General features: G+C 45.9%; 1 protein-coding gene across 1 annotated transcript; it reads left to right on the top strand.

Annotated features, from left to right (window-relative positions):
* The first annotated feature begins 1,641 nt into the window (after positions 1-1,641).
* On the top strand, positions 1,642-3,889 carry LOC132456352 (thymosin beta-11-like). The gene is made up of 3 exons (XM_060050682.1): positions 1,642-1,771; positions 2,707-2,821; positions 2,997-3,889. The coding sequence occupies exons 2-3, from the start codon at positions 2,722-2,724 to the stop codon at positions 3,023-3,025; spliced, it is 129 nt and encodes a 42-aa protein (XP_059906665.1). The 5' UTR covers positions 1,642-1,771; positions 2,707-2,721; the 3' UTR covers positions 3,026-3,889.
* Positions 3,890-12,979: the final 9,090 nt, after the last annotated feature.

Below are 12,979 nucleotides of genomic sequence, written 5' to 3'. Positions count from 1 at the left end.
TTGATTGGCTGTAGGGGGCAAACTGTTTTGAATTTGAAAAATATATTCGATGTTTTTTTATCAAGCATGGCCTGAAGATCATGTGCGCCAAGTTTCGAGATGATTGGAGAACATTTGTGATAGGAGATGCATTTTGAAGGTTTTTGACATAAACCAACATGGCGCAAAATGACGTCATATGGTGCTTTGATCTCGGCTTGGGCCAAGGCTGTGAATATTGGACGAATGGGTCAAAAGTTATAAACATGAATGCATGACATCAATGCTGTTGGTGGCGCTAGAGCTGATGAGCAAGCGACCTCAAATTTGCTTTATAGGCTAATGGGACTGTCCTGAACCAGTGTGCCAAATTTCACAACTTTTCACCAAGGCGTTAGGCACTCCAATGGCAGGTAAATAATATGTATTGCAAATGTATTGCCCTGCACTGTGTGTGTGTGTGTGTGTGTGTGTGTGTGTGTGTGTGTGTGTGTGTGTGTGTGTATGTGTATGTGTATGTGTGTGTGTGTGTGTGTGTGTGTGTGTGTGTGTGTGTGTGTGTGTGTGTGTGTGTCAAAGGAGAATGGCCGAGACATCGCGTGTGTGTGTGTCTCTCTCTCTTTAAGAGAATGGCGGAGCCATTGCGTTTGTGTGTCTCTTTAAGAGAATGGCGGGGCTAATGCGTGTTTGTGCGCGCGCGCGTGTGTGTGTGTGCATGCGTGTTTGTGCGGGCGCGCGTGTGTGTGCATGCGTGTGTGTGCGTGCGTGTGTGTGCGTGTGCGTGTGCGTGCGTGCGTGCGTGCGTGCGTGCGTGCGTGCGTGTGTGTGTGTGTGTGTGTGTGTGTGTGTGTGTGTGTGTGTGTGTGTGCAAACGGAAATCAATGAGAGCAACTGAAAACTATGCCGGTTTAATACTAAAACTGTTATTCTGAAGAAAGTTTAAATTATATTGAAATTCCGTTTAGATTTTATTGAAGATACAAGTGTGTAGATTTGTTAAATGGTTTGAACGATGACGAACGGTTGAAAATCGATTGAGTTACGTCTTAAACCATTGAAGTACCAGAGGAAATGGGACTCCCATGTTAAAAAAAAAGTGGAAAAAGCTGAATGTTTAAAAAGTTGAAAGAGTTGAAAAAGGCTGAATAACAGCCACCATGTCGTTAAAGAGCTGAACGTTTTAATAGTTGAATGGTTTCTGTAGCTGAAAGTATGGTGGAGCAAATAGGAAGAATAAAAATAAGAATAAAGATTTCAATATCTAGAATGTGAATGCATTCACACTAATAAAACTTATGAAGAACAATATTTGAGCGCTATATGCAGCACTCACCTTATAATAATAATAATAACAACAATGCAATAATAATAATATAATTATATATAATAATAACAATAATAATAATAATAATAATAATAATAATAATAATAATAATAATAGGTTGTCTCGCAACTTCGTTGCTTGACACCCATTATGCATGTATATACTGTACTGTCCATTTGTATCCTTTTTGTTTTGTGTTTTTGTAAAGCGTCTTTGGGTACAGAGAAAAGCGCTACATAAAACCTATGTATTATTATAATTATTATTATTATAATAATAATAGCGGGGAAAGAGGCAAGAGATTAGAGCGGATGACGTCACATATCCTCATTAGCATATTACAGCGGCTTACGTCATATGTCATCATTAGCATACGGAGGACTATAACTGACACGCGCGCCGTCGCCGCGCCACACTGCTGCAGACGCCACACCTTGGACCGTAACTTTCAACGTCCGTCAGACTCCGGTAAGCACCGTCATATAAGAATAAAGTTTGCTTTCGGGTGGAGCAGGAGGTTAACGTTTCACTTAGATGCGTGCTACACGGTGCGCGGTAATGGAAGTGTATTATTTTTCCCCAGTTAGATTCGGTTTGTGGTGACGACGGTGGACAATGGGGTTCACGTGCGGCTCGGACCCGAGCAGTGAGTCGGTGTAAGGGACCGTGAATAACTGCGTTAAACAGGGACGGGTGACCGTCTCCGGTGGGCTTCTTCACAGACACCACGCAGTGCTCTTTGTTGTGATATCTGTGGTGTGACACGTAGACGCGTCAATGTCGGTATTTAAACCCGCGTTTGTGGTTTTAAATACACGTTTTAAGCTCATCATCTGGTTGATTCGGTAACGTGTTACAACACAACCTGATCTCGTCTGGTGATCGGGTTCTCGCCGATGGGTGAGGTCGGATCATGACTGAATCAGGGCGGTGGTCCTCCAGACAGACCCTCTTGTATCCCAAGAGACGCGTACGTGACCAGAGGACTGAGTCGGGTCTGCACGTGGCACGTCCGCCACACGGTGGACCCCCCTTATGAAGTGATCACCCCCTATTTCTAACTAATAAGGCTTTGGAATCCATCATCGATCATTGGTTTTCGATTGATCCTCAACGCCCATCCCTCCACCCTGATGTGTGTGTGTGTGTGTGTGTGTGTGTGTGTGTGTGTGTGTGTGTGTGTGTGTGTGTGTGTGTGTGTGTGTGTGTGTGTGTGTGTGTGTGTGTGTGTGTGTGTGTGTGTGTGTGTGTGTGTGTGTGTGTGTGTGTGTGTGTGTGTGTGTGTGTGTGTGTGTGGAACAAAAGGCCTGGTGCATTTCTGCGCCAGTACACGTTAACCATTACTCCCAGTTGGCTATTTGTCTATTAAAACTAACTTCGGTTTTTGCTCTCCTCTCCTGCAGACTCAAATCGCAAACATGTCCGACAAGCCCAAGCTCGAAGAGGTAACCTCTTTCGACAAGACCAAGCTGAAGAAGACCGAGACCAAGGAGAAGAACGTTCTCCCCTCGCAAGAAAGTAAGTCTGAGGGTCTGGGAGTACGGTGCTCTTAGGAAGGCGATAGCCCCTTCCTTAGGAAGGGTCTTTCGCCTTCCATTAAGGGGCCTTGTGCTCCAAGCAAGATGACATTCACTATAAACGTTGTGTCATATTGTGCCAGCGGTTCCTTGACTCTCTACCTCTCCCTCTCCAGTCATCGACCAGGAGAAGAAGGCAGAGTAATGTCCTCCTTCCAGCCCTCTCTGCCCTCCAGCCCACCACCTCCTCCCCACTCCCTCCATTGCCTTTCTGTCACCTCAGATGTTATTTTTTTTATTTAGCTGTATAACTTTGTAACCGAAAATATGAAAGGAAGGCCAAAAAATACACCATAGAGCAGGCTAGAACACCCTCCCCTGCATGGATCCACCCCCTGCTGTCATCGCAAAGCCCACCGCCGGACGTCTAAGATGTCCGTCGCCTGGGTGGCGACGTGACGCTACAGGAGGGGAGGAGGCCTGAGAGGAAGAGGATAATGAAGAGGACCCCCCCCCCCTCTGTTGGGCTTGTGGTGTTGGAGGACCGGAGGGCGGGTGTCCTTGTTCAGAATGTAATGAGGGCGTGGCCTTCATGTCACAGGAAGCTCCTTCTCCTCTTCCTCGTCTCGCCCTTATCACTTCCTGCTTCTGGCCGCTTCTGCTGACCTGCCGTAACCATGGCGACTAGCGTCTCTTTCGTTTTCTACGTTTCGGAGATGCACAATCATTTATTTTTTTTTACACTGGTTAAATTGTTATGCATCATGAAACGGATGAGATGGAAGCCATCTAGATCTGGGAAAAAGAAAATCAAACCACTGACTTTATTTGTCTCTCCGTTGCAATTGTGTATATATATATAGTACAGTTTTGCACCCTATATTGCCCCCCAATAATGCAGAAACAACGCATGCTGGGAATTGGTTCCAGATATCAACTGTTGGTCTAAATTCACAAAATGAATAATCTTTTTGGGGGTTTTTGTAAGAACCCATGTTAAGCCACAAACCATTACCAGTACTGGCAAACCGTTAAATGTTGTAATAAAAAAATTATTTGATAAAACAAAGACTGCAGTTGTGTTATTTTTCCCCTTCAACCCTTGTAGAAAACGACTGGCCATGGATTGCATCTTGTCATCTATTGGAAATTTGTTCATTAGATGCATATTTAGCTCTTTTTTTTTGTCACCTAATCTCAAAAGCTGAACCCAAACTTGTTCAAACAAAGGCAGCGATTCATGCAGGGAATAGTTACAGTTCAGTTTTTTGGTTTTGATTCTTAAATGAGTAATTTTTCATGTTTGAACTTAAAAAAATCTGACATCTGCAAACGTAAACAAAATGCACGTTGCAGTCAGACTGATCCAGGAAGTGGGACTTGTACTACCCTGCCTACTTGGGGTTAGATCCTCTTCCCACTGACGAGCAGGTCTTCACTGACACTGATAAGATGGACGGCATTTATTGATTGTATCTGAGGTGGTAACACGTTGAGGGCCTTGTAACTCATGTGCTGGCGTCTCGTCGCGTGAAGTTTAGCCGACTAACCCTGTCCTGAATTAGCAAAGCCCTCCTGGGCCTGGCATTACCTGGACATGACATCAACATCACACCACCTCTTGAACAAATATCAAACATTAATCGTGGGAATTATGTAATATGAGCAAGCTAAATATGAAATACATCTATTTCTCTCAAGTATATCCAACTCTGTCACTTTGTTTACAACATATCATCCGTTTTCCATAATTTATAGCAATTCATTCATAGCGAAAGAGCGAACTATTGTGAATTTATCACAAAAAGGTATTTCACCACCTATTTTATATATTTAAACAGCAATTATGCATCTCTCTATTCAACAGTATATATATATATATATATGTTACATTTTTGTTACATTTGTTTAAGTGTTCTTTAGTGGTCTTTAGTATTTTATCCAGTCTTTTTGTCATTTGTTTTTGTCTCTTTTCCACAGCAATGCAATTCTGGAGGATTAACATTTCTGGTATCTCGGTGACTGGGCCTGTGGTTTCATTGGGTTAATCATGCATGTTAGAGTAAGTGGATTGGTGTTAATTCAGTTACTCTTAATAAGTAAATAAGGTATTAATCTGGAGAGGGGGAGGGGGGGGTGGGTCACCTCACACTGGCCGGATTATCTCTCTCTCCATGTGTCCCTCTCCCTGTATCGCTCCCTTTATCCTTCGCTCTCTCTCTAATTATCCCTCTCTCTCTCTCTCTCTCTCTCTCTCTCTCTCTCTCTCTACCAGCGTGGGCATGGCCGCTGAGTCACTACCATGTTCCAAACAAATATGCGGCCGGTCAAAAGAGGGCCATGAATCGCCGCCCTCTCTGCCCCTTGTTGTCCGCTACTCCTGTAAGCCTGGTTAGCTCGCCCGCCGTGCCGTTAGCTAAGCGATTGATTGATTACCGTCGGCCCTGGCTGGCCCTCGTAGGGGCCAATCCTGTTAGCCTTTCACAAGCTTCTGCACAGAGGCATTCTGGGTCAGCTGTCTCATGGCGAGCTAACAGAGGAGGAGGAGGAGGTGATCTATTGGCCGTGTCGTTGCCGTGTCGTAGCCCGAGGGCAGAAGCTAATGCCTAATGAAGCCTTGTTTCGGGTTTGATACCTCGGTTTGCCGCCAGATCGCCATGACGATTAGCTCTGAGCTAGGGTGGCCGGTTGTGTGTGACGGTTATATTTCTCTGGTGCAAGCCGATATAAAACACACACAAACACACTTCCTCCCACTGGCGGTCCGGCTGACGTTTCCATGGTAACCCCCCTCGTGGGGATGTAGCTATAGTTCCTGGCCGTTTTTTATGATTTGAAAATTTGTTAGGTTTAATTCTGGTGTGGTGTGGCCGACATGTCTTCCACCTGACTGATGTCTTCTCTCTCCTCGGAGGATGGATTTGTGGTTGTGCTTTGGTCCAAAAAAGGCACTGTAATGTGGGGTCCTTACTGACTGCGTCACACACACACACACACACACACACACACACACACACACACACACATACACACGCACACACACACACACACACACACACAGAGAGACTCCCAACAACAGGACATTACACTTTTCTCCATCGGTAACCCCCTAGTGATGGTCAGGTGGGGAGGGAGGGGGGTTGGGGGGAGTGTGGATGTGCTTTGGAGGGAGAGAATCTGTGTTTGCGTGACTGGAACACAGAACCACACACAGACACACACACACACACACACACACACACACACACACACACACACACACACATGCAGACGCACACACACACAGACACACTCAAACTCAAATGTACTGCTAACAGTGATACAGGCAATTCCTGGCTCCGAATGAGCCTAGCCTGTTAGCATGTCTCGGGATCTAGCAGGAAGTCGGAGGGCCCAGAGGAAACTGGGGAACAATGCAGCACACGTTTACAAATGTTCGACCGCCGTTATTATGTCTATTGAATCGGTGACAACATGTGAGGGGATCTCTCCAGGCAACTGACTGCAACATCCAGCATCAGATGAATGCCTTCATCATGTCCATAAGTAACAGCTTTAAGACAGCTTGACGGTGCACATAGAGACCAACCCCTGCACCATCAAAACCGACACCTACTTCATCCTCCCACCACGCACCACCTCCACATCCCCCTCCCACTAAGCACCACCTATACCCAGGGCTCCAGAGTGCGCCTAATTTGGGCGCACATGCGCCTAGAATTCGGGGTAGTGCGACCAAATATTTTATTTGGGCACCGGTGCGACTGAAAATGTATCTGGTATAATTATTATTATTTATCTATTCATAATATTGTAATAACCACGGAAGAGGCAGTGAATGAAGTATTGATTAGACAGCGATTTATTAGACACCTAATAAACCGTTGGCACACGCAAGACCGGTAACAATAGAAACGCCGGGAAACAAACCCGCGAAGCCCAAACCAGGGGCCTGTACTACGAAGCTCGATTAGAGGGTTAGCGAGGTATGTTGAGCTGAAAGCCTGGGTTAGCTGTACCATGAAAGTCGATCTCTTTAAGCGTCGCTGTATCACCATGGTGACTTACGCTCGCAACCAAACCTGGTCGGGAGCAGCTTTTCAGCGAGTTTACCCGGAGATCGGCTACTGCACTTATCGTACAGGCGTCTCTCCGGAGACAGAGGGTTTTTCGGGACAGAACCGATCCCTTGGCATTGTCTGACGATATTCTTTATGAGAGATACAGATTCTGCATTTATTTAAGGCATTTATTTAATGGTCAAGATATTATTAATCAATGGCGTAAATATCGACGGTGCAACCGGTGCGGCTGCCCGGGTTGCCCCCCCCCCCCCCCTCCCTCAACAACTCAAAACTTGGGTGCACCATAAATACGTGCTGGTGCACCCAAATTAAAAATTTAGGCGCACCAGTGCACCCAAGGAAAAAGTTAGTCTGGAACCCTGCCTATACCTCACCACCCCACCACCTACACCTCACCACAACATAGCTGCACCTCCTACACCCCACGACCCACCACCTAGACCTCACCCTCCCACGACGCACCACTTACACCTCACAATCTCCTGCTTTTGTGTCACTTAATTACATCGACAGTCTCACAGATAATGCTGAGCGCCTGAATAGACAGCAGATGGGGGGTGTTCAGACCACTGACTATCCTGGTCTCTCTGAGATAGCTGAAGAGGGTCTGGGGTCTGGGGTCTAGTACTGCTCACCCTCCCACGACGCACCACCTACACCTCACAATCTCCCGCTGTTGTGTCGCTTAATTACATCGACAGTCTCTCAGATGCTGCTGAGCACCTGAATAGACAGCAGATGGGGGGTGTTCAGAATACTGACCATTCTGGTCTCTCTGAGATAGCTGAAGAGGGTCTGGGGTCTAGTACTGCTCCCTTAAATGTGTTATATTTGGATTCATGTTGCTCTTTTTTAGGTATTTTAGTAAGGTGTGTGTTGGATCAAACCTGACTCAAAAAAAATTTAAAAAAAAAAAAAATTTAAAAGCACGTATGTAACAGAGCCAGCTGGAGCAGCAGCTCGTCCAATCAAGTGGATGTAAAAAAACAGAAAGTGATTAAGATATTCAACAGTGGAGAATATCTTCATCAAAGCACAATTTCCTGCCCATACCTGCAGCAGTTGCTCAGGAGGTAGAAAGTTGCTAGTTCTATCCCCGGAGTGTCAAGGTGTCCCTGAGCAAGACAGCTCTGCTCCTGACGAACTAGCTGTCGCCCTGCGAGGTTGACTCAACCGTCAGTGTGTGAATGTGTAAATGAATGCTTGTAAGTCGCTTTGGAAAAAAAGCATCAGCAGAATCCACTAAATGTAAAATGTAATTGTACAGCCTGAACCCAACGGGATCACATAGCCTCAGACGGTGCTGTACAAACTACAGAGAAACCTAGCCCCCTCCACTGATCGGCCAGGATCGATGGAGACACGCTGTGAGCTGTGAGTCTGTTTCTGCTCGAGGGTGAGCACAGAGCAACCCTGAGAGGTGTCTACTTGGTGGATCTCATAAACACCTGACAGAAACACACTGTGGTTTCGCCAATGTGTACCAAATGTCCAGTAGCAGCAAAGGTGGGATGGATGGGCTGCGCAGGCGGCACTGAGCACTCTCAGATGAAGTCACCCAGCCGAGTGGGTGGACCTCCAGGAGGGGTCTGTCGAGAGGAGTGATGAACACTTTTGCTAACGCACTGCATGAATAGTTGGTGTGTGTGTGTGTGTTGCATATCCAATATAACACACATGGATACATGCTCGCTTTATCCCACACACAAACAAACAACCACCCCAGTGTCCCTGACTGCAGCAGGTTCCAAGTTGTCTGCTCCTGTTCTCCTGACTCTACGCTGCTCCTTCTCCTCCTGTCCTTCAGCCACCACAGGGGAGGCGGGGAGACGCTGTGAGCACCAACATCCCCAGCAGCACAACCACCAGCCAGTTAGCTAGTGTGTTGTATTGTTTTTACAAAGGAAATATGCTTAAAGGGGACATATTATAGATTCAACACTTTTCCTTGGATTTGGGGTGTTGTTTTGGGTCTCTGGTGCTCCCACAGGCATACAAAATTAGATTTTTTGAGTGAGATATGCATTTCTGAAAGTACCCCGCCTACAGTTAGCAAGCGAGTGAGTCAGTTTCGGCCTCCCGTCCTACGTAGGAAGGGGACACAGTTGAATATTACCTCCCACTTCCCCACTCCCTTCCAATCAGAGCATAGCTAACATTTTGTGGACCAGTGGACGAGCAGCTGTCGGCGGGGTAGCCGCCGAGCTAACCCTGCCGGACTGCCATCGAAACCGTCCGGCCGCCAGTCCGGCAGCTCCGGCGGTGTACTCCGGGAGCTGAACTGCGGCTGAAGCTTTCCGGCTGCTCCGGCGAGTGTACTCCGGGAAATGAACTACCGCCGAAACTGGCAGGTCCGGCGGGGGTAGGTCTTGGCGGCAGTCCGGCAGCTCCTGCGTGGGGAGCTCAGCGGCAAGTCCGGCAGCTCAGCTCCCGGAGTACAATCCCTTTCTCCTCCATTTCGTGGCTCATGGACTTCAGAGAGTCAGGGCCAAAGTTCCTTTCCCCCAATTCCTCTCAACCATGGCCGAGATATCCCCAACTACGAGTCTTTACTTGTTGTGGAAGTGCAAGAGACGTCAGACGCAGTCTTTATGATTCATAATATCATCCGAGGCGCACATAGATTTCGACATGATATTAGAAATAATATTATATAAATACTAGTGCTGTCAAGCGATTAAAATATTTAATCGCATTAATGTCACAGTTAACTCGCGATTAATCGCACATTTTCTTTCTATTCTAAATATCCCTTGATTTCGTTATAAAGACGATAAAACACGATAAAGCGCTAAGATTAACGAATATAGCCGATGTACCCCAGGAAAATTCCCGAACGACTTGCGATGTCTTACGTTATACTCCCGTAGTCCCGTTCTATTCCCGATTATAGCCGATTAGCCCATAGCAACACCTGGTAACCGATTCTACCCCGATAGACCCAAAATTAACAAACATGTTCGTTCTTTGCCGATGTTACCCGATGTTGCCCGATCATCAGTGTGCAAATTAAGGGGGAGCAGGGGGAGCTATAGCTCCCCTAGTGGTGACATGAGCTCCCCTGGAAACATGGTTTGTGAAATTTTGGGGGAGCTCTAAAATATTTATATGATATAGGCTGGCTGCTTGTGTGTTCTGCTCTGAGTTGATTTAATTAAACAGTCAAACGTTACTTTGGTGGTCCGTGGATTATTTAAGGTTGGTCTGAAGCACTCCTTTAACCTTGAGCAACTCTGCAACTTCCAAAAAAATTTTGATTTATTTTACAATTCAAAAATGAACCAAACTTTCTTTAAATTAAGGAAATGATACTGGGAAACGAATAAACCATTATAAGTAACGAATTAACTTAATAAGTGATCGAAATAAGTCGCCCCCCCCAGCTCCCCCGGAGACCGTGGTATAATTCGCACACTGCCGATCATTGAGCTTTTCTTCCCGTTGTCTAACGATGTTCCTGGGAAGAGTAACGTGTTTCCCGATGCAACCACGCTATTTTCCGATGTTATAACGATAGCTGCTGATTTAGCCATCGGGCACCATCGGGGCCCACTATCGGGTAGGTGTAAACAGGGCATAAACCAGTATCAATATTTCTACCGTACGTAGGCCAATACACATTACCTGTCTATCGAATATCGCCCACACACACACACACAAAAACACACACACACACACACACACACACACACACACACACACACACACACACACACACACACACACACACACATACACACACACGGTGGCAGAGTGGTAATCGGGAGAGTCGGGAGAAATCCCGATGGGCCTTTAACATTTCGAGGCTGTCGGGCTGACGACTGCGGGATAACAATATTGCGTGTATAAAAGTTCTTTGCGGCGCCGCCAGGTAGCCTGAGCTGTGCGCCCGAAACCTCTCACTCCCACTCAACAAAACAGCTGCAACAACTGTCAACGTCGCAACCAAGTCGACTTTGTTTAGAGGGGAGTAACTGAGCGGCCCCTCCAGAAGTGGTACAGCCCTGGGGTTTCATTTATAAAACTGTGCGTGGGATCGTTACTAAAAGTGTTTGTACGCCCAAAAGCCAAGTTTTGCGTGCGCCTAAGAATATTCAGACTTATAAAACCCTGCGTATGCACACCTCTAAGCAATCTTTGCTTTATAAATCACAGAGTGCCTATGTGCGCAGCTGAATCAGCTTCCCGTTCCGCCCTGTACACGCCCCTTTTTAACCATAAATGGTCAATGCAAACAATCTCATGAATGCGATCTGCATATAAAACAGACTCAGATGCAAGTATTATGTATTGTCGGAAACAATGGCAGAAGGATTGAGAAAAGCAAAAAAGCGAAATTTCACGGAGGTTGAAGTGGAGATACGTGTGGGTAAGGTGGAGGCCCGAAAAGTAGCTTTGTTCGGCGGTCACACGATTGGGATCACTAACAACAAAAAGCAGAGTGAGTGGCAACATGTTGCTGCAGCAGTGAACTCTGTCAGTGGCACGGAGCGCACAGTCCCAGGATTAAAAAAGAAGTGGTCTGACATAAAGGTACATATTTTTATGTACCAATAAATCGTTATGGTCCCTGAAGACCCTCTCCCTCTGAATCCTGCCATTTGCATGGTCTTCCAGCAGTACCAGCAGTGCTATGGTGCAGCATTACGCATGGGGCTCAACGCTGTATTTATTGGGTTACGTTATGGTATTAAGACTGACCGAGAACACCTTGGATAATCAGTTTGTAGTCACCCACGTAAAATGTTTTTGAACATAACCCCTTTTTAATGCCTGATTTGTCATGAAAAGCATCAAGAGGAACGGACAATAATATAACGATTGTGATGAGGATGTGGCTTGGTTTTCCAAATTTTTTTTCGTTTCTATTCTAAGGAGATGTTTCTGGAGTTATAACTGAGAAATAACTTAGTTGACTTAAATTATTCTGATTACATAGATTTAACGCATGATATGGGTTGAAATTAAACTTATGAAGGGCGATGATAAAACATAATCGTTCTTCTCACTCTACAATTCTTCTGTCTGACTTCAGTTCACCACCACACCGTCTGTGTCGCCAATTCTCCTTTTCCTCCAAACCATGCGTACGCATGGGTCAGAGTTTGCTTAAGGCTGCGCACATTCTCCCGTCAAGTTAGTTTTTTATAGATCACAACCTTGGCGTGGAAAGTCACGTACGCCGATTTCAGCCCCGTTTTGTGCGTACGCAACGGTTATAAATGAGACCCCAGGTGGGCCTTGAACTGCGATTGGTCGGTTATAGTACTAAATACCCATATATAATATTATTATTATTATATTATATTTAGTGCTGTCAGTTTAACGCGTTATTAACGGCTTTAATGCAAACCAACAAGCATGCCGCACGAACTTGCAAGCAAGGATACGGAGCGGGTGAAAAACTCCTTAAAAGTGTGTTTGTGTTAGTAATCAGCCTGACAGCCCCGTAACGTTAACGGCCCACCGGGAATTCTCCCGACTTTTCCGATTACCACTCCGCCACCGTGTGTGTGTGTGTGTGTGTGTGTGTGTATGTTTGTGTGTGTGTGTGTGTGTGTGTGTGTGTGTGTGTGTGTGTGTGTGTGTGTGTGTGTGTGTGTGTGTGTGTGTGTGTGTGTGTGTGTGTGTGTGTGTGTGTGTGTGTGTGTGTGTGTGTGTGTGTGTAGTCGTTATTTGATAGCCTGGTAATGTGTATCGGCCTACGTATGGTAGGAATATTCATACTGTTTTAAATAATAAATGTTATAGTATTGCCCATCTTTGCTGATCAAGAGTTTTGTTCGAAAGTTGTGATTGAAACAAATAAAAGCCTGGGCTATTGAAGTTTTATGGTAGGCCTACCACTGTCATGCACCTACCCGATGGCAAGTGGACCGGGTTGAATTCACTGCGGGTCTCTCTTCTTACTGTCCTTCTCAACGCTCTCTGATCTCACTAAAAGGCTAGCAGCACGAAATCAAGGGATATCGCAATTAATCGCAAGTTAACTGACATTAATGCGATTAATCCAGCACTAATTATATTATATGATATAGATATAGAGCTCCAGGAGTCCGCAAATGGCAACAATC

This window comes from Gadus macrocephalus, chromosome 4 (genome assembly GCF_031168955.1).
Source record: "Gadus macrocephalus chromosome 4, ASM3116895v1".
Lineage (NCBI taxonomy): Eukaryota > Metazoa > Chordata > Actinopteri > Gadiformes > Gadidae > Gadus > Gadus macrocephalus.
Note: the sequence above shows the minus strand (reverse complement) of the source record. Positions and strands in the feature narration are given on the sequence as shown.

Coding starts and splice junctions, on each gene's coding strand:
- LOC132456352 (XM_060050682.1), top strand. CDS start 2,722: ATGTCCGACAAGCCCAAGCTCGAAGAGGTAACCTCTTTCGACAAGACC. Junction 2,822..2,996: donor CGTTCTCCCCTCGCAAGAAA/GTAAGTCTGAGG, acceptor CTCCCTCTCCAG/TCATCGACCAGGAGAAGAAG.